The following is a 21789-nucleotide window of genomic DNA, read 5'->3' as shown; positions in this document are numbered from 1 at the left end:
ACTATTATTTGAGTTCAGTCTGACAGAGTCCAGGCAAACACGGAAACCTGCATATGCTACTGCCAATTCCTTCCTGTGGGCTCTATGCAGCCTCTGGGTGTGCTAACGGAGAGATTGCAGCCAGAAAGCCCAGCAAGCCCGGCTCCTCAGGTGGCAGCTCCTTGGCAGCCCAAACCCTGAGACTTTGAGGACACCCCTCAGTAGGTGGCTCATCTGGGAAAACCGCCTTGGAATAACGAGCCAAGAGTCTAAGCTGTGCCCACCTCAAGACTCTGTGGCAGCTGACAGAGAGGACACTCTCAAAACAGGGAACAAGGGGGCTTCCAGGCGGTTCAGCCATCAGCAGCACGGGGCACTCGTTTCAAGAGACACGCCAAACCTTGAGCATGTTTTCTGAATACTAAATAATGCTGCCCAGTGTTTTTCCAACGAGATTTTTAAAATAAAATGAGAATTATTTAAAAATGCTTTTCACTATTTTTTTTTTTCATTTAAAAAAAAAAAAAAAGGGTTTGCCGAGAAAATGAAAGCTGTTTCAGTGTCCATCCTTCCCCTTTGCAAACACACTTTTTTGGTGGTGGTGGTATCATGAAGTTGTCAGCATAAAATATCTGCTCCAATAATTTAGTTTTAATAAAGTAGCTTTCTGATATGCTTAGTCTTGTGAGTTGCAGAGCTCCAGCCACTGCTGTGGTAATCTTTGGGCTCTGTGCTGCTAGGTGCACAACCCACTGAACTAAGCCCAAAACAAGCATCACTATGTTCTTGGTTAATCACCAGACCAATTAGCACCTTGGTTAAGATGCAGCGAGGTTCCAGTCCTGCTCCCCTCAGAGCTGGGATTGTTCTGATGAAACTCTCACTCTACCCATGTGGCAATACCCTGTTCACAACACTTCCATTTCTTGAGGAGTAGTGTGCTAAGTCTGTTAAATCATTAACACCTCCAGCTAACAGGAGACTTGGCTTCCATCCCCTTGAACAGCCTCAGGCCCCACGCTACAGGAAGTTATTCTGCAATTTCTGTTTTGCTTTCTTTTCCTGCTGAGCCAGGCTGGCTTTCTGTTCCCACCATGAAGCTTCTGAATGCTGCTGTATTCTTTATTCTTGTGCCCACTTTGACGCCAGCTTTGGACCCTCTCAGCACTTCAGTCTTCATGGGGAGTGCTGCTGTTGCTTGGCAGCTCCTCTCCCCTCACTCCTGGCTCAAGTGCAGCCTCCTGGAGTGCTGCAACATGAAGGACACGCTGAACATCTCAGGTAAGGCAGTGGCAAGGGCACCTTAAGCCAAGTTGTCAGTTGGACCAGATAACGGTCCTTCCCAGGGTGGTGACGGATTCCTTTTTAATGCCAGCCTCCTTTGGGGTGGTTGTGGAAAGGTAAGAGTTACTGCCCACAGTGGCTCTAGAAGGCAAAGGCTACACTAACTTAATATTGCTTATCCCACAAGTGGTGACGTAGCCTCCTCCTCATGGCAGTAATGGAGCATTTTTCTTGCTGGTGTCTTGGTTTATATTGGCAGAAGGCAAAATTCTGGAGGTGAATTCAAGGCTAAGAGCTAACGAAATAATCCCACATCTTCTTGAGATGGACACCCCAGTGGTATCCCACACCCCAGTTGGTTGCCTGTAATACATCTCAAATGAATAGCAATTAGTGGAAGGTCTATATTCAAAATATGTTTCTTCACTTCCCCAAGACAAGCAGGCTGGTAGTCCTCATCGACTGGGGAAGAAAGGGTTGTTTCACCCTGCCTGTGGGCAACTAGTGCATGGTCTGAATAAGAGCTTATACAACCTCTTAACCATAAACTCCTGACCCTGCCACTTGGAAAACCCCCTTCCCTTTATCACAGGATTACAAATATTGCTTCATGTCAGTGCTAAGCCACAGATTTCAAAACAAATCCTCAACTGTTGGAGACCTTTGTGCCTCCAGGTATTTCAATACAGTTGCTTACAAACAGGCTGTTTGCTAGTACTTCAGCCACTGAAACAGCAGTGGTGGTACTTCTTTAAGAGAACTTGATATAAGGACAGAAGCACATTTTTCTATAAATGCAAGGTATGCTAGATGCCACAAAAACAGTTAACGAGATTTCAGTGCATACAGTGAACAAATCTCTGCAAATACATTAGATGCCATCCCAGGACTTTATAGGAGGCAGTAGCCACAATACTGCTGGGACTCCTGCCTATCTCACACAAACTGCTTGGCTCCCATAAATGCCATCAAAGGTCTGATTCACGAGTCTGCTCCACAGTTGGATTCTCTGCTGAATCGCAATCTTGTCAGAGCCAGATTGCAGCAAACATTTGTTCTCCCTCATGGTTATTCAGCTGCAACAAAAAAAAAAAAAAAAAAAAAAAAAAAAAAAAAGGGAGGAAGAATATGGCATTTTCTGAACTACTCTTCTTTCCTCTCATTCCTTCAGTTATAAAGATGGATTTGGAACGAAAAGTCTTTGGCCAGCATCTTGCCATCCAGATAGTCCTGAGAGCTCTGAGTGTAAATATGCACTCCAAACAGCCCAGGAAGCCCCTGGTGATGTCCTTCCATGGCTGGACTGGAACAGGCAAATCGTTTGTCAGCAGTATCATTGCAGAGAACCTCTACCAGCTTAATATAGCAAGATGTAGGTTTGTGCATCACTTCAGCACAGTACTGCATTTCTCACACCTTTCTCGTGTCCATCTCTATAAGGTACTTCCAGCTTTATCTCACTTTCTCCAATTTATCTGCCATTGTGAGTGCAAATCGCAGATAATTTTGCCTCTTTTCACAGGAGCAGCTGCAGAATTGGATTCGGGGCAATGTTAGTGCCTGTCCAAGGTCCCTTTTTATCTTCTCTGAAATGGATCAGATGCCACATGGCCTGATAGACTCTATCATGCCATTCCTTGGCTACCATGAAGATATTGATGGTGTTTATTATGGCAAGGCAATCTTCATCTTTCTGAAGTAAGGAAAGCTGAAAGCCAAAAGGGAATTATAGTCCCACAGAATCAGCAGGGACAAAAGGAGTAATGGCCACTGATAGGTTTGTAGCTGACTGCAGTGTGGCTGAGCAGCTCAAGGTCCCTTGCTGTCTTTACAGCACGTTGACAATAAATGTGCCCAGCCATCACATCAGCCAGAAGATCTGAACTATTCGACACAAAGAGAAGTAAGCTCTCCCAGGGCTGAAAAGGCTCCCATTCCTCAAGTGAATGGGAAATGGACAAGTACCTGTGGTGGCTTCCACAAGTACTGGAGACGCTAATTTCACAGTGGTCAGTAAATCGGTTTCCTCCAGCACTGTAACACAACTGATGGGCAGAAAGGTCTTTGTAGGATGACAGGACAAACCCTAGGGAGCTCTTCAGATGCAGTGAGAATAAAGGTCACCTATTGAAGACCACTTGCATACACAGATCAAGGGAGCACAATTCCTCCAGTTATTATTCCTGTGAAATCCCTTTGCTGAGGGTCACCCCAGCTCTGTTCACACTACATAACTGAAACAAGCTCAAACCCCAAGTTTTGGGCTGGTGTACCTCTCAGCTTGCCTTTGCATTCAAACACATGGCCAACTACCTATTTCAGCTTGGGGCAGCAAGTACCACAGTGAGCAGCAGCTTTTAGACAGTCTCTCAGTAACACCTGTGTTGTTGTTTAAGCCCTGAGGGCAACTGAGCACCACATACCCACTTGCTCACTCCTTTCCCCCTCAAGGATGGGGAGGAAAAAACAAAAGGCTCCCAGAACCCAGACAAGAACAGGGAGGGATGACTTACCAGCTATGGTCACAGGCAAAAAATAAGCTCAGTTAAGGAAGAAAGAACATAAATTTATTTTGAAAACCACCACCACTAATTTACCAACCAGAGTAGGACAGTGAGAAATACAACCATATCTTTAAAAAACACCTTTCCCCCATCCCTCCCTTCTTCCCAGGCTCAGCTTTGCATTTGATTTCTCCACCTCCTCCCCCACTGCGGCACAGGGGGGCAGGGGATGGGGGTCGTGGTCAGTTCATCACCCCTCATTTCTGCCACTCCTTCCTCCTCAAGGGGAGGACTCCTCATACCCTTCCTCCGCTCCAGTGTGAGCTCCCTCTTGCAGGAGATGGTCCTTCACAAACTGCTCCAACACGAGTCCTTCCCACGGGCTGCAACTCTTCATTAACTGCTCCAGTGTGGGTCCCTTCTGTGGGCTGCAGTCCTCCTAGCCCCAGACTGTTCCAGCATGGGCTTCCCTCAGTCTCAGACTTCTTTGGGCTCAGCTGCCTGCTCTGGCATAGGGTTCTCTACGGTTTGCAGGTCAGCTTCTGCTCCACAAGTGGCCTTCATGGGCTGGAGGGGGACAGCCTGCCCTCTCACCACAGGCTGCAGAGGGGGGTCTCTGCTTTGGTGCATCTCCCTTCCTCCTCTTCAACTGACCTCAGTGTTTGCATAGGTATTTCCCTCACAACGACTCTTCCTCTCAGGTTCTCCCTCTTAAAGATGTTATCACAGAGGTGCAGCTGCCATCACTAATTGGCTCACCCTTGGCCAGAGGCAGGTCTGACTTGGAGCTATGGGAGCTTCGAGAAGCTTCTCACAGGAGCCACCTCTGTAGCCCCTTCCCTGCTACTAAAACCCCGCTACACACAAACCCAACACAACCTGGCAGTATGACCAAACCCCCTGCTCTGCTGCAAAAACAAATGCAGTTGTTCAAGCCACTGTGTCAGAGAAGTGCTCATACCATCAGACACCGATCCCATTAAGGAGATAGTGTGGTCCTTCTCACTTCCCACCTCTGGGCAACACCCCCATGTAGGGACATGTCACCTCCACTCCAGCTCAGAATCACACAAAGTGACTTAAACAAGATGACAAGGTCTGGGCAATAAAGATGGCAAAGATACAGCTCTAATGAGCAAGTGAATCTCTTTCCTAACAGCAATGCAGGTGGAGATAAGATAACAGAGATTGCCCTTGATTATTGGAGAAGGCTGAAGAGAAGAGAAGACATTCCTGTGAAGGAGCTCCAGTCTCTGATCTCAGAGGAAATTTTCAGGAACAGAAACAGTGAGTACCTCTGGGCGCAGGGCTCAGTCCCAGGACTGCTGATGTCTTCTGCAAAATGATCCATGAAATGCACAGCAACACACTGGCCTCCGCAGCACTCCGATGGTAAAGCTCCCTGCTCTCTTCCAGGTGGTTTCTTTCACAGTCAACTGATCCAAAAGAACCTGATCGACTATTTCATCCCTTTCCTTCCTCTCGAATATAAACATGTGAGAGAGTGTGTCCGGGAGGAGCTGCACATGCAAGGTCATCCCACGGATGAAGACCTCATTGCAGAGATTGCCTTGGCAATGACAGACTACCCCAGTGAAGAAAGACTCTACTCCAGCAAAGGCTGCAAGACTGTAGCCTCCAGAGTGACTCTGAGCACTTAGACCTTACCAGGCTGAATGCCTGGTCTTCTGGTTACAGGACCACAGCAGATGGAAGCACCAGTAACTAACTCCCTTTCCCCTCCCTGCAGCTCAGTTTACACACTTCCTTGAAGGGATTCAGGCTATCCCATACCAGAGGCACCTTCTGTAGAGCCCTTGAATAAACACACAGGACATGGCAACAATCATGGTAAAGCATAAGCAGAAGAGGGACATACATAGCTGACGAGGTTTGCTCTCCTTGCCACAGAAACACTCCTAGTAAGAGTATTTTGAAGAAGAAAATCTTCCACTTTTATGGCGAACTTTTGCACCTTAAGTCCTAACACTGCTTTAATTAATAAAATATCAATAACATTTTCAGTAATAGTATCAGTCTGTTTTATACTGGCTGTCACGTGTATCTCGCAGAAATCGCACCGGAGGTCAGCACCACAGCTCCTGCTTTACAGGTGTGGAAACCCAGGCACAAAGGATGACTTTTCCAGGTTGTCTGGCAGGTCCTGCTTCAGCAGCCCACCCGCACAGCACCGCTGTGGTTACCCCATCCCGGCCGAGCTGTCTGCGTTGGGGAACGCCGTGCGCCAGTGCTGCTGATGGTTAAATGAAACGGGTGCAGAAAAGCCCTCCTCATCTCCACACCGTTTCTCCTGCAGCTCCTCCGTGGTTTGCTCGGCCCAATGCAAGTGCCCATGCCTGCTGGTGTGTTCCCGGCCATGGCGCTGGCCTGTCAGCCCCAGCCGGCAGTGGGGAGGGAAGGAGAGGGGGTGTTGGAGAATGGCTCAGAGAGAAGGGTCCTGAGCCCACCGAGCAGCTGTACGATCAGAGCCTGTTCTAGGGGCTGATGCTGCCTCGCTGATGCTGGGCCTCACTAGGGTTTGCCTGCAGCTGCTCGCAGCTGCTGATACGTGAGGAATGTCAAGGACGCTTCGGCCTTGTGTACCGTGGTGTGTCAAAAACAGGTTAAGAGGAATTAGAAATAGTGGCATGAGAAACTTAGTGTTATGAGAAGCTTGCGCTGTAAGCTAACTGCAAGTAGGTGGACCGTGCGAATACGACCCTTAGAGCTTAAGCCAATCAGCTAGTGACTAGGAGGCATAATAATTATCGTTGTCTGTATAAATATATGTACCCTGGACCAATAAAGACACACGATATATGATGCTCTATCACCCACACTGAACCCATCTCGGCGTGTCGTTCTTCCGCGGCTCCGCAAGGAGGCTCATGCTTGTGGCACAGGGTGGGGAGTGGTATTTACACTGGTGTCTTGCAGGAAAAGGCGGTGAGGTGGAAGGGAAGGATGGGGACAGAAGATGGGGCCTGGGTTGCTCTGAGGGGAGAGAGGGTGCCCAGCTCGCCCTGGGGCGACGGAGGTGTTAGCGGTCACAATCACGAATAGAACTTATCTACACAAAGCAGATAAGCAGACACTTCTTTATTCCAGCGCTGGGGAACACGGGGGATAGCTCCACCAAAGACATGTTCACCGACAGGTACAAAGCACAACGTATTTATACACTTTTTCAGCAGAGTCATGGTTACATAAGATCAACAAAATTCATAAAGTTTAATTTGACCTTAATAATGATTGGCTTTCAGTTACCTCACCTTACCTGTATTCCTACTCTACAGAAATCATTGGTCGTCTTTACTGATTGATTTGAATAGAATGAGGGGAGGGTAATGATTAGCATATTCATGTTATTTCCTGGAAATCATTATCATATGCTAATGTCTCTAACACATGCATGGTTATGTTGGACGGGGGTCCTCTGGTGGTCATCGATAGTCTCCCTCACTGTGTCCGCTGATTGAACTTTATTCTTGCCCATGCTCATTCTTCTTTGGCTGATCTTCCAAACCAAAACCAGTCCCTTCTGGTACCTATTGTTTCAACTCAAGATCCATAACCAGTGCCCATTGTTTTGATTCAGAGCCCATAACGATTTCTGTAATCAAGGCATGTACCATACTAGTTATCTATTCCTAAGAGCTTTAGCATACCTTATATTCTCACAGCTGCTATAACTTCCATTTTGAAATCCAAGGCATATTTTAAACTAAATCAAAATAATATTCTAAGATTCGCAGTATTTAATTAGTGTAACTGCAACACAGGCAGTGAGGACGCCCTCATCCCCCACCCCACCCCGCCACCTCGCTGCTCGAGGCTGTTCATGCCGTCACGCAGCGCCCCCCAGCGTCATCCCTCCCGGCTCTACGTCACAGCCCACCGATGGGGCAGCGAACGCCGCGTGCCCTTCACAAAGATGGCGGCGGCGGCTACGGAGCGGGGGGAGGGGGAGGAAAGGGGGCGGGGCGCGTTGCCTGCGCGCCGCCGCGGCGGGCGGAAGCGGCCGTGCGCGCGGAGCCGCCATGCTGCGGGCGGTCGGGCTGCTGGGGCTGGTGCTGCCGGGGCTGGCGGCGCTGGAGCCGCTCAGCGTGGGGCTGGCTATCGGCGTCGCCTCGGCCCTCACCGGTTACCTGTCGCATCCCAGCTTCTACTGCAGCTACGTGGAGTGCTGCCCCAGCGCCGGGCAGCGTCTCAACGCCACCAGTACGGCGGGGGTTGGGGGGGGGGGGGCGGGGGCGGGCAGGCCGCGCTGGGCCCCTCAGCTCTGCCCCGGTAACCGGTCGCTGCCCGCGGTGTGGCAGGCAGTGGCCCGTGCCGTGCTCATCTTGACCGGCGCCCGTTAGCGGCCGTGCGATGCTGACTGAGCTCTCCCTCTCCCCGCAGCGCTGAAGGGGCAGCTGGACACGAAGCTCTTCGGGCAGCACTTGGCCAAGGACGTGGTGCTGAAGGCGGTGATGGGCTTCAGCAACAACCCCAGCCCCAAGAAGCCGCTGACGCTCTCGCTCCACGGCTGGGCCGGCACCGGCAAGAACTTCCTCAGCCAGATCCTGGCGGAGAACGTCCACCCCGCCGGCCTGCGCAGCAAGTTCGTCCATCTTTTCCTGGCCACCCTGCATTTCCCCCACCACGACCAAGTCAAGCTGTACAAGGTGAGGAGGGACACAAGGTTCACCTTGTCCAGTTACCCCGAGTCCCTAAAGTAGGAGTTTGTGCCGCACATGTCCCCCCAGCTACCTGGCAACTGGAGGTGTACAGCTGGGTGTTTCCAAAGTTGGTGCTGAGGAGAGACGGAGGGGGAAATGCATGTAGAAAGTGAAACAGGTGCCAAAATGCCAACAAATCCAAAGCGAGAGTAATTTCCCAGTGCTGTCCTCTCACTGATGCCATCTACTGATTTCTGCCGGTGTTTGCTGTTGTGAAAGAATCCCGTCATTAAAACTGAGCATACTGGTTGCCTAGGCTGGAGGTAACCTCTTCATAGCAGCCCCTGCGGTGCCGTGCTTTGCGTTTGTGGCTAAACCAGTGCTGACAGCACCGATGTTTTGGGTTAGGGAACAGTGCCTGCACAGCCTCAAAGCTTGCTGTTTTCCTCTACTCATAGCGAGCAGGCTGGGGAGGGTGAGAGACTGCGAGGGGACACAGCCGGGACAGCTGACCCCAGTTGGCCAGAGCAATATTCTGTACCTTATGCTGTCATGCTCAGCAGTAAAAACGGGTAAAAGAAGGAAAATGTGGGGTGGTGTTGGCTTTCAAGAGGGTTGTTGCTCTGACACTAGCTGGGCATTGATCTGCATGTGTCAGGGTGAGTGATTCCCTGTGCTTGTTTTTTTTCCTCTTTCCATCACCTACCAAACTGTCTTTATCTTGACCCATTAATTTTCTCACTTTTATCCTTTGTTCTCTCTCCCCTATCCTGTTGGGGTGGGGTGTTGGCTGCTGGCTGGGTCAACCCACCACACACTGTGCAATGAGAAAGTGTAGCTGTGTCCTGGTTTTGGCTGGGATAGAGTTAATTTTCTTCCTAGTAGCTGGTAGAGTGCTGTGTTTTGGATTTAGTGTGAGAATGAGGTTGATAACACACTGATGTTTTAGTTGTTGCTAAGTAGCGCTTATCCAAAGTTCAGGATTTTTCAGTTTCCCAGGCTCTGCCAGGGAGCAGGTACACAAGAAGCTGGGAGGGAGCGTGGCCAGGACAGCTGAACTGAAGTAGCCAAAGGGCTATTCCATGCCATAGAATGTCAAGCCCAGTATATAAACTGGGGGGGAGTTGGCCAGGAGGGGCAGATTGCTACTGGGGCATCAGTCAGCGGGTGGTGAGCAGTCACATTGCGCATCATTTGTCTTTTCTTGGGTTTTATTTCTCTCTCTTTTTTTTTTTTTTTGTTATATTTATTTTCATTACAATTATTATTGTATTTTTTATTTTACGCTTATATTTTATTTCCGTTATTAAACTGGTCTTATCTCAACCTGCGAGTTTTACTTTTTTTTTCGATTCTCCTCCCCGTCCCACTGGTTAGCAGGGAGAAGTGAGAAAGCGGCTGTGTGGTGCTTAGTTGCTGGCTGGGGTTAAACCACGACAGCCTGCATGAGAGATTTTTCAAGTGACTTAGTTCCTCAACATTTGAGAATTCTGATCTTCACATTTAAATGTTTGAAGATACCCAAAACTGATGTACTGATAGATATGATTTCTGTATGAAAAATAAAACACACTGATTTTTTTTTTTTTAAAACAAGAAGCTTTCTGTTTTCCAAGACTTCCCATCTCAGCCTGGTTTTAGTGTCTTATCCATACAGTAAGCAGAAAGAATTAGAAAGTCTTTCCACTGTGAGCAGGAAAAGAATTCACATTTAAATTCAGTGTCACGTGTCCAAGGGATCAGTCACAGAATTTATGGTCCTCTCTAAAGCTATAACCAGTGAGTGTGGGATGCTGACATTTGGAAGGGTGTCCCTGGAGTCTGTCACATACAAGCATCTTGCAGCACATCTGGAAGAGACCTAGTTTTTCAGTGTGTTTCAACCTTTTGTTCCAGGAACAATTGCAGAACTGGATTCGGGGCAATGTCAGTGCCTGTCCCCATTCCATCTTCATTTTTGATGAGATGGACAAAATGCATCCAGGTCTCATTGATGCCATCAAGCCATTCTTAGACTATTACGAACAGGTTGATGGGGTGTCCTACAGGAAAGCCATCTTCATCTTCCTCAGGTCTGTAGCACCTATTTCAGTCATTTTGAGATATTGAAATAAATCTATGTTTATAATGATAACGATGTTCCTATGGGACTTCATTCAGAGAACAGCAAAAGAACAACTCTGGGGTGAAAACCCTCTCTGTAAAGACAGAAGGGAGCACTGTGAGCTCCTGCGTGGCCCGTGGCTCTAGCGGAGCAGGTCTGATGCCTTGCAGCCGACCACTGCAGCGTGCTGAGCTCATGAACCTGGCCCAGAGCACAGAGTGTATCAGAGTTCACATTTTGGGGCAGTTCTCTGGGACGGGTGTCCTGTGTACTGGGTCTGGCTGGCATGGAGTTAACTGTCTTCACAGCAGCTGGCTTGGGTGCTGTGTTCTGGGTTTGTGGCTAAAGCAGTGTTGGTAACACACTGATGTTTTGGCTGTTTCTGGATGGTGATTGCAAAACTTCAAGGCTTTTATCTTTTTCTCAGTGAGTAGGCTGGGGTGGGCAGGAGGATGGGAGGGGACACAGCTAGGACAGCTGACCCAAACTGTCCAGGGGAATATTCAATGCTGTGTAATGTCATGCTCAACAAGAAAACCTGGGGTAGAGAAAGAAGGGGGGGTTTCAGCTTCCAAGGTGATGGTTCTTTGGAGATTGCCTGGGTGTTGGTCTGACTGTGGGGGTGGTGAGTGATTTTCTTAGCTTTCATTTTTGGGGTTTTTTGCCTCTTTTCATAACCTATTAAACTGTCTTTATCCTGACCCACGAGTCTTCTCACTTTTGTTCTTCCTATTTTCTCCTTTCACCCCGCTGAGGCAGGAGGGAGTAGGCAAGCGGCTATGTAGGTGCTTGGCTGCTGGCCAGGGTCAACCCGTGACACACTGATGGCAATTTAAAGAACTCGAGCCTTTCCCTAAATTTTGGCTTACAGGTTTCTGTTTTGGCAATTTGTTTGACTTCAAGATGATTAGCAATATGTGTAACTGGCTAAAAAGGAAATTCTGGGCTCAGTTGTGTCTATATTCACCACTGTACATTTTTCTTTTATGAATAGCAATGCAGGTGGTGACTTAATTAATAAAGCAACTCTTGACTTCTGGACAAGTGGAAAGCACAGGGAAGAAATTCAGCTGAAAGACCTGGAGCCCATGCTATCTGTAGGAGTCTTCAATAACAAGAATAGTAAGTCACTTTCCCCAGAAAATGGGAAATTGATTTTACTTCATAACAGGGTTCATCTCTCCAATCTGTACTGCAGCCTACCTTGACCCTGCCCTGCTTGCCGTGACCCTGCCTTCCTCTGGTGCTCTGGCCCTGCGCCCTTCTGTCCCTTCTCTCCAGTGTCATGCCCTCACAAGTGAATTTTTGGCACAGAAGTTGCTCTGCATGCAAATGGGAGGGTAGCAGTGACAACTGCAAGGTACCATCCAGCTAACTGGCATGCTATTCTTCCTCGGGCAGCAGTTAAGACAGACTGCTTTGTGAATTCACTCTGGATCCTATCTTATGCAGGCTCAAATTTAGAGAAACTTCTTCCTATAATTGTATTTTTTTTTTTTCCCCCCAACTCCTCCAGGTGGACTGTGGCACAGCAGCCTCATCGACAGGAACCTCATTGACTACTTTGTCCCCTTCCTGCCCCTGGAGCACAAGCATGTGAAGATGTGCATCAGGGCTGAAATGATAGCCCGTGGCCATGCTGTCAATGAGAAAGTTGTTCAAGCAGTGGCTGATGAGATGACGTTCTTCCCAAAAGAGCAGAAAATCTACTCTGATAAAGGCTGCAAGACTGTACAGGCCAAGCTGGATATCCATGAAGATGCTGCAATGAGAGATACAAAAGCCAAGGGTTGATTACCCGTCAGGTCTCCAAAGCACTTTCAGAGCTTTTGCAAATCTGTGTATTTGCACTTAAGCTTGTTTACTGTTGCAGGGAATATGGTGAAAACACCAGAGTGAGCTCTGTGGGCTTTTTACCGTTTTGGTTTTTTAACTTAACATCCCAGTGTTCATCTCTGAACTGTCTGGTATCCAAATGTTGCCCCCTTTATTTTTCTTTTAACCTATAGAGAATTTCTGAGCATGACACACATATAGCACTAGATACAGCCTCTCCTGCTTTATTCTTCCAAGTGCTGGGATTATTAAGTACTTAATTCCTCTTTCCACAATAACTAGACTAGAGCAAAGGAAAACGGAGGAATTCTTCCAGGTGGTCATGTTCCCTTCCTTGTGCAGGGTCTCGTTCATGGGCTAGTGAAATGAAGGGATGTGTGGTGTGTTCAGGACTATTAAGTGTCTGCACAGGGTATTCCCCGATGAGTTGCAGTAAGAAGATGGGATGGCAGAAGGCTCTCTGTCCTTCACAGCAGGTTGTTGCTGTTGTGGCTTATACAGATGAGCGTCAGCTATTCAGGGACAGAAGAGCGACATTATGGTTTATGTCTGAACTGTGGCATCATACCACATCTGCTGCAGTAATATGGAAAGTCATGATGAGCTCCAGGAAATCTGTTACTAAATAGTAGAGAAAGGGTGTGGGGGGAAGTAACTGCTTGCTCCTGTGCTGCTTTGGGGAAAAAGAAATTCTAAAAGAAAACTTATATTCTTCTAACTAAGGGGGCTAAGTGAATTTGTGTAATTCCAGGTCTTCCTAAGCAGAGGGACCCATCTGAGGGATCTGAGAGTTACAACATACTAGGCCAGTCGCCTGTTCTTAATCAGAAAAATCTCTTATGAGAATCTGACTGCTATAGCTCGTCAGGTTAGTCTGCATTTGGGCTCCTGGGCCAGAAGTCTGCAAGGTCTTTAGTAGTTCCTCCCAGCTGCAGCCAATAGACTAGGAGTGGGTAATGCTACTCTCACCTCGCTTGGAAGACACTTTCATGGCAGAAGTTATTTTTAATAGTGTATTTTTATACTGAAGTGTAAGCAACAGCAATACAAAGCTCTTCCTGGAGAGCCACAGATAAGGGAGTATGGGAAATAGGAGCAAACCTCAGTGGTAAGTATGTTTTGTGATATTTTTTAGCAGTAAAGAATGTCCGTGTGGAAGGGTGAGTGATGAGTTAGGAAGCTGGGAAAGATTGATTTAACCTTCACCCACTGACAAGGATTGTGTTGCAAGCTTTAACTCTTTAATCATCCATCACTTGTGGGTCAAAAATTGTAGTGCAAGTCAGAAGTGCCTATCACTTGGTTGATTGTAGTGTGTTTTTTAAACTAGTAAAAGGGTTTGGGCTATTTTTGTGCTGCAGCATCTACTTCCTCACTTGTACTTAAGCTTGCTTTAAGATGTGATGCAAGACTTAGTGTTGAGATCTATATTATGTTAACTCAAATTACAACAGAGATATTAACATTTATGTTAAACTCTAAATTAAAAGTGTCAAATGCTTTTTACAACCCCATGCAGAGGTTGTCAAATGCTGGCAAACTTCAAGCTGATGCAATCTCCAGAGCCAAATGCTAGCTAGCCATTAACCTTGGGACATTGGACTGTTGCTTTTCGTGTGTGTTTTGTCTATTAACTGATTTATTCATAGGTGTACATGCTGCATCCAGCTTCAGTTACTCCAAACAAAATACTTGTGCAATTTCAAAACACTAAGTATTACTACTGTACTACAGCCCGAATAAATTTTAAGTCACTTTTCTGTCTTGGTTTAATAATTTTCAGCTATAGGAAAGTACATTTATGCAGTTTTCAACCAGCTGCACTGCAACTTTCCATTAAGCTTCCTTGATTCTTAAAAATTTGTTTTGTAACAATGGATAAGCAGATTAAGTAGCCTGTTGATATTAAAACATGTTGAGGAATTTAGCAGTTAAATACAGCTTAGTAGCAACAAACACCTATGAAAAAGCCTTGAAGTCTCTGCCTGCTCTGCTTCATAAACAGGTATCTCCTACCACCCTGCCAGGCACTGCAGGATTAATATACCTCAGGTTGCTTGTTTAACCATTCCTCCTCTCTGCGCTGTGTTTGGAAAGCTGTCACTCAAGGCAGCTCTCCACCTCTCCTCTAGCTGGCAAAGGCACCATAGGACTACAGGCTTTCATCGTATTTCCATAGGCCAGGGCAGCTGCAGCCTCTCTAGCACTGAAAAAAAGCCAGTGTGTAAATAACGGCCTAATTCAAGCACGGTACAACTGTTGGCAACAACTCCCACCTCACTGAACAGTCAGTTGTTCACGCTGTTGTGAACCATGTGTTGTGCTGTAATGATGCACGAGGAAACTCATTACCACGCAACTGCGGGGCTGTTTGGCACAGGGCGTTGGGCAGAACGTCGAGAGCCAGGCTGCTGCTTTCTGTCAGGAGAGCAGCGCTTACTACGTCACTGTGTTTTAACCATAGTCTCTCGTTTTATGAGCACAGTGTGAGATCTTGGAACATTCACTACAGAAAAAGGTTGAATTAAAACACCTGGTGCTTGTACTGGATTTTGGTAAGAAAATTCAGTCTCAGCAACTGCGCAGCTGCCCCCCACCTGGCCAATGGATCAGACCTTTCCTCCCATTTGACGTTTTCCTTTGCCTGATCCAGTTTCAGGGGTCTATTAAGAGAGTAATGGCCAAAGTTACCCAGTCACAGCAAAAAAAAACCAGAGCAAGGGCCTCAGCTTTGAAACCATGCAGTCTAAAGAGGAGGAATAACAACAGGATCAGAAGGATCAAATCTAGGAGTGATTTCAGGCACACACATTTTTACCCAGATGGTGATACCCCTGGCCAGGTATGCTGTTTTCAAGAGCAGAAGAGACTAAACAGGCAGTCTCCACCCTTTGAACGTAATTTCTACACTCTCTAGAGGAAGCGTCCATCTACCCTAAGCCACCCCAGGGCGATGATAAAATTAAGTACTTGCTACCACTCTATGTCAAATGCTAGAACCAAGGCTGAAATGGCACATAAAGCAGAACTAAGAGTACTTAATGCTGGAAGAGCCATGATACTGTTTGGTTGACCTGTTTCTTTTGATGAGAAGGTACCAGACTAATAAAAGTTTATCATTTTCACGTCTGCTTTTTTCCATTAGCCAGTCATTTTCTATAATCAGGAGGTCAAAGAAACAGATAAATACCCAAGTTGAAAGCACTCATTTGCTGACAAATACTAGGGCTGATAATTTGCGTATTACACAACTTCAGAGCAGAACTGGACAGCTGGAGTCTTACTGGCCTTTTTTTTTTTTTTTTCTTCCCTTGCAGAGAAAACTTCCAAGTTTTCTTGGAAGTGTGAGTAGCTCCAATCAGAGTCTGCAGGGTGTTCAGTCAGTAGTAACACAGTGGGAGGAGATGAGAAACAGGGTTTTAACTAATCTCTAGAAGACATTCATCCTTATGAAACTCTTGAGCACACATACATCTAGAAAGTCTTCCTCTACAATGAACTCTGAGTTTAATTAGTACTGATAGTCTTGAAGTGCAGTTTACACTCCAAATGTCATTTGTTTCCCCTTCATCAGGTAGCAAAGAGTCACATCTCCTCTTATCTATTCCCTTTGAACTCAAGGGAGATACCTGTATTCAAGCACAGCTGACCACTTCAGCCAGAAATGTAGTATGCTCTTCCTCAACAAGTAACAAGTTTCCGCAAAATTAACATCAAGTCACTTAGTGCAAAGACGACCAGAAGGTAGCTAAGGAATATATTCTTGATGAGAAAAGTTTATTTTTAATAGAAACTGGAGTGAAAAAAGCATCTGCAGTGCTCACATTCAGAAACAAGTCTGACACTCTTCACAGTAACTTCAGTTGACACATTTCACATTTTTTTTTCAAATGCCTTTGGATCTGTCTTCATCCCTGCCTCAAAGGCAAACAGTATTGCAAGATGAAAAAGGGAAACCCCTGCAAGCTGGCCCTGTAAGTGGAGAAACCACTTTTTCATTTCCTTGGTGTAAAATTTAACCTGTAAACATTTCCTATTAAATTACACCCTTTGAAGGAAGCTGACTCACCAGTAAGAAAGCCCTTTTCTTCCTCCTGAGATCACTCCTGGGAGAGCATGCTGTGGACAACTTCATACATAAAAAAAAATAACCAAAAATAGGAACCAACTACACTGATGTAGTAGTCAAGGATTTTAACTCACTTCCTTGTAATATTAAGTCTGCTCTCTGAACACTGTTCACACCAAAGAGTTTCATACTCCTAGTTTGACACGCAGGAGACCAAATTATACCACTGTTTTGAGAAAGACAATGGTACTGCGTGATGTTGGATAGAAGATGGGATTTGTTTAATCACAGAATCCCCTCCGTATCTTTACTGCAGCCAAGCTGTTCAAGAAGAAAAGACATATATCACACTTTCAATGCAGTTATAAGAATATTCCCACGGAAGCCCAAGGAAGGTTTTCACAGACATAGGAACTTTGATTAAAATTCTCAATACTGTCTAGAGATCATCCACATCAAACCAAAACCCAATTAAAATTACATCACAGTCTCAGTCCTTCTATATGTGCCAACAGTCCGCCAAAAGGTTCTGACAATCGACACACAATCCAAGAGGATTCTTCAGCACTGCCAGACACAGACCCCTGCATTCCCAACGCAGTCTGTTCTTACCTTGCCGACACAAGGCTGAAGTACTTGGGAGCCATGGCTAGCGACAGAATAAAAATGCAGAGGCACTGCTGCTTATTTACACACCAGTTAAAAAATAATGTTCCTTCATTTTAAAAGGGCTTAAAAATGAAATGTCCTGGGTTCTCCACTTTGTGATTAAGTTAAATTTGCTTCTTTGCAGGTTGTAGCAATAAAGCATTAGAAGTCATAGTAATAATCCAGCTTTGCATCCACAGTTTTACATCCTTTATCTGAATAAATTCTTTCCTCTCTGGGGAAGTAGGTCATCTCATCAGCTATTCTGGTTAAAATGTCTTCATCCACAGCATAGCCCCGTGATTCAATCTCAACCCTGACACACATTTTCACATGCTTGTATTCCAGAGGCAGGAAGGGAACAAAGTAGTCAATGAGATTTCTATCAATCAAGGTGCTGTGCCAAAATCCACCTACAAAGAGAAAAAGAAGCGGCTTGTAACTACTCCTCTAGTTAAACACTACCATGGGTTGAATGGGAGCAAGAGGCATATCGTAGCCCTCTGCTGTATACCAGTAAGATCTCACCTGTGTTTTTAAGGCCCTCTAATGCACAAGTAAGTCCAAATACAAGCCCCTTCTCATGGTACTTTGTGCATAAAATTTTGGACAGACACATAAATGCAGTCCATTGGAACTGAATTAATTCTGACTGAATGCATTTAAGCCTTGCTCCCCAGATGCTAGTCTCATACCTTCCCCTCTCTCAACTAGAGAAGAACAGATTTTCTTTCTCTTATCAGCTCTCCTAGACTAGCTTTCTTCCTTCTTTTTTTGGAGCTTGCATTTAAGCTTTTTAAAAAGTACTGTAAGTTTGCTTCCAATGTTAATTTTAGAGTATATTTATGTTAAAACCCCTTTTCACCAGAATTTATGTGCAAGGAAACCTAGGAAGCACTGAATTGCCCACAGCAGGGCTGGCATGTCAGCTCGTTGATCCCAAATAGCTGCCTGAAGGCTTTTAACAGACTGAGCAAGACAGGCTAAGTGAGTTGGGGGCCAAGGAAGCGGCTTCCACATAATAAAACATTCTGTTGCTTAAAGATTTTTCAGCTACTGCAATATCTATCCTTATTGTCAGGATTTCTGTTTGCTTTCCCTTTAGTCCATTAGTATGTTAATAAATGCACACCATAGACTTCCCCCAACGTATGCAATCCAACAGACAGCAAATATGCTGGTAGCTGAGGTGCACATAAAGCTCCTATACCTTCATTCCAACTCAAGAGCCAACTGTAGGCCCCAAAACTGCATCGTGGCTCCTCACTAGGCAAAAAATGGAGGCCACATCAGGTACAAACCATAGCTGGGAAAATGCAGTCCATCCATTTAGTGGAACTTTTACCACCCCAAAAGCCATCACAGTTTTACTCACTATTTTTATTATTGAAGACGGATACAGACAGTGCATTTTGGATATCTGTGAGCTGTATATCTTCCCTTGTCCTCCCATTTCTCCAGAAATCTAGTGCCACCTCTGTTATCTTTTCAGCTCCTGCATTGCTAAATAAAGAAAAAACAAAGACTGTAACTGGAGGTAGTTTTAAAATTCATCAGGTGTACAGAACAGCAAACCTCAGAAGCCACTTCTTACCTAAGGAATATGAAGATGGCTTGTCGGTAAGACACCCCATCCAGAAGCTCATAGTAGTCCAGGAATGGCTTGATGGAGTCAATGAGTCCCGCATGCATTTTATCCATTTCATCAAATATGAAGAGTGATCTGGGACAAATGCTCACATTTCCCCGAATCCATGACTGCAACTGGTCCTGAGAGGCATAAAAATAAAAGATGCTGAAAAGTTTGCGTTGAAAAGACACAAAAAAGCTCTTCTGAAACAGACATTTTAACTGTGTCATTTTAATATCTTTGGCTTCTCGATTAAAACATAGTTAAAAACTGTAAATAAAACTTTAACAAAATCTCATACTGATTCTGAAAAACTTTAAGACACCGAGAGACAGTATGGAATGAGCAGGAAATCTCCTTGTGAGAAAGATATTCCTGTAAACATAGCAAAAATGAAAGCTCACAGTAGGACAAAGGATGAGCACCACCAAGGATCAGCAACACAAAGCAAAGCCCTGACAAGATAATTACTTTGGGCAGCATTTTGGTCTAAACATCTTTAGGTGTCAAAGCTACAAACAATATTAACCTTGCTACCTGAACAGCACCAGTGAGAAACTGCACCTGCAGTCATTGGCAGAAGTAGAAACATAGTAAAATTCTCATCCCTGTGTTTTAATCATTCAGAAGTTACATGAAGTCAATTACAAGCCCTTCTTAAAACACAATATTGTTTAGAAGGGCTAACACTTCATTGCATTTAAAGATTCTCTCACTTAATTGCTACTTTTTTCTCTCATTTAAGTATTACATTTAAAAACAATAATTAAGTAATTGAAAAAAAAAAAAAAGGGGGTTGATCTGCTGGCAGATGAATGAGAAGGAACTGTCCTGATCATTTTCAATGATTCATCTTTTTTTTTTATTCACTGTCTACTCAGTCCTTGAACTGCAAAGGCAGCACAGAAGGTGACATTGGGTGTATTGTGGATAAGAAGTGGTAGTTCCTCCTACTGCCTTGGGCAGCAAGTTTCCCAAGTGTATTCACCTCAACACAAAAGCAGAAAAGGATCCATTTCATTTTAAAACATCTCAGTTGCAAGAAGGGTAAAAGTATGCTGTAAAAGAGGAAACAGATATTCCCTCCATTTAGAAATCAGATTTGTAGACCGTTGTGTTCACATTTTTAACATATACAAACTGAATATAAACATTCAGTATTACAGAAGAGTGGTACGCATTTAAACTTTGCTGTTAATAAAATTAGTTAGGACAAAAAACCCCAGAAAACAGGCATCTGAGCTACTGCTCCACATGATATCTACCTGCCTACAGAACTGCACTGACACTTAGCAAACTGGCAGCACAATTCCAAATGCGTTCATCAGTACTTTTCTGACAACAGAATATTTTGTTTTACAGCTAGGATATGGATGCACAGAAAAACTAAATAACCTGGTCAGCGTGCAGTAAAACTGAAAAGTGCACCCGTCTCAGAGCACAAGGTTCCGTTTGCCATGGTACCTGACACACTCAGAGGTCAGTGCATGGTTTCCCAGAGTCATGAACTATTAGTTTTTGCAGTGCCCATCAGCATATCACCTAACCACAGAAACCTGCTGAATCACACTCAAGTCACTCACATCTACAAGCAAAGCAGAACAAAAATTAACCATATCATTCTTCCCTAAAGAGAGGTTCAAAACACATGTAGAAAATTTCACATTCACACAACAACCAGTCCTGATGGATGTTAGAACATACCCAGTTCTGTACTAAAGATTCCAAAGCTGGCACAGGCTACATTTTACTGCATATAATGACATGTAGAGTTCTAATGCTGATCGCGCCATATTTATAATTCAACAGAGCAGTCACAGGAGCAGAGCTGTGCCCCGCTGCCACGGGTTCCACAGCACACCCTTACCTTGTAGAGATTGATGCTGTGGGCGTGAGGAAAGTGTAGAGTTGCCACGAACTGGTGGACATACCTACTCTGCAGACCTCTTTTGTAAATGCTTTCTGCGACTATCTTACTGACAAAGTTCTTGCCTGTTCCCGTCCACCCATGCAAGGAAAGGGCGAGAGGCTTTTTGGCATTGGTGTTGTTCAAGAAGCCCTTCACGGCCTTCACAACCACCTTGTTCACCAGGTGCTGCCCGAACAGCTTCCTGTCCAAATTCCCCTGCAGAGCTGGATGGAGAGACCACACTGTCACCAGCGAGCAGGGAGACGGCCACGGAGGGGGGGGGGGGGGGCCCGCCGGTTTCTGTGTCCTTCGAGGAGGGTCCAGCACCCACCCGGCATGGCGGCTGCCAGCCCCGGCCCAGGGGGCGAAGGCCCGGCCGAGCTGCAGCTCCCGGGGCCTCCGCACCCCTCAACGCCCTCCTGCCACCCCCGCAACGTCCCCTCAGCCCGCCCCGGCCCCCAGCACCCCCTCAGCCCGCACCGGCGGCGGCGCGCTGGTCGTGCCGTTGGAGGCAGCACTCCCTGAAGTAGCAGTAGAGCCGCGGGTAGGAGATGAAGCCGGTAAGGGCCGAGGCGGCGGCGCCCGCGATGGCCAGCCCCAGGCTGATAGGCTCCACGGCGCCCGCCGGCCCGAGGAGCAGCGCCAGCCCCAAGGCCACCCTCACCGCGCCCCGCCGCAGCTTCATGGCCCGCCCGGCCCCCGCCGCCGGCTGCCGCCGCCGCTTCCGCCCCGCCACGCCGTTTCCGCCGCCGCCATCTTGGGTGCGGGCAGAGGCGGGGCTGGCGCGGAGGGCGGCCGCCATGTTGGGCGGGCACCCTCGGGGCTGCCCGCCCGCGGCGGGAGTTGGCTAAATGGCGGCCTCGCGTGGTGCGCCTCGGTTAGATACTGCGCTCTAACGATTAGCGGTGCCGCGTTTGCAGGTATGTGGCGGGGGGGGATGCTCCCTCAGACCTTCACGGGGCACAGGCTCACTGCCAAACTCCTGCAGTTACCTGGCTCAGGGACTTTTTTTTTTTTTTTCACAAAAGGGGAAAAGTAAAATTTAGAACCATTCCCCACCTCGCCCCTCCTTGGAGTTCCCACACCCGAGTGACAGGACATGGACACCTGCACAGTCATGGGACACCCTGGCTGTCATTACCACCAGCATCTGGAAGACATGGGC

General features: G+C 46.5%; 3 protein-coding genes across 4 annotated transcripts; 2 read left to right on the top strand and 1 right to left on the bottom strand.

Annotated features, from left to right (window-relative positions):
* The first annotated feature begins 1060 nt into the window (after positions 1-1060).
* LOC104357795 (torsin-1A) lies at positions 1061-5791 on the top strand. The gene is made up of 5 exons (XM_009963277.3): positions 1061-1260; positions 2435-2703; positions 2786-2961; positions 4927-5054; positions 5184-5791. Exons 1-5 carry the CDS (start codon positions 1074-1076, stop codon positions 5426-5428), a joined length of 1005 nt encoding a protein of 334 aa, XP_009961579.3. The 5' UTR covers positions 1061-1073; the 3' UTR covers positions 5429-5791.
* A 2000-nt stretch (positions 5792-7791) lies between these two features.
* On the top strand, positions 7792-14128 carry TOR1B (torsin family 1 member B). Of its 2 annotated transcripts, XM_042786695.1 has the most exons (5): positions 7792-7988; positions 8169-8434; positions 10325-10500; positions 11527-11654; positions 12049-14128. In XM_042786695.1, exons 1-5 carry the CDS (start codon positions 7808-7810, stop codon positions 12324-12326), a joined length of 1029 nt encoding a protein of 342 aa, XP_042642629.1. In that variant the 5' UTR covers positions 7792-7807; the 3' UTR covers positions 12327-14128. The 2 variants fall into 2 exon arrangements, with proteins under 2 accessions (XP_042642629.1, XP_042642630.1); XM_042786696.1 differs by lacking the exons at positions 10325-10500; positions 12049-14128 and having other exon boundaries at positions 11527-11650.
* A 1996-nt stretch (positions 14129-16124) lies between these two features.
* On the bottom strand, positions 16125-21347 carry LOC104367737 (torsin-1A-like). Its single transcript, XM_042786698.1, has 5 exons — positions 21105-21347; positions 20583-20848; positions 18680-18855; positions 18461-18588; positions 16125-17498 (listed from the first exon to the last, which is right to left on the bottom strand). The coding sequence occupies exons 1-5, from the start codon at positions 21307-21309 to the stop codon at positions 17248-17250; spliced, it is 1026 nt and encodes a 341-aa protein (XP_042642632.1). The 5' UTR covers positions 21310-21347; the 3' UTR covers positions 16125-17247.
* Between the last annotated feature and the right edge of the window lie 442 nt (positions 21348-21789).

Source organism: Tyto alba, unplaced genomic scaffold (assembly GCF_018691265.1).
Source record: "Tyto alba isolate M040663 unplaced genomic scaffold, T.alba_DEE_v4.0 Super-Scaffold_11, whole genome shotgun sequence".
NCBI classification, from domain to species: Eukaryota; Metazoa; Chordata; class Aves; order Strigiformes; family Tytonidae; genus Tyto; species Tyto alba.
Note: the sequence above shows the minus strand (reverse complement) of the source record. Positions and strands in the feature narration are given on the sequence as shown.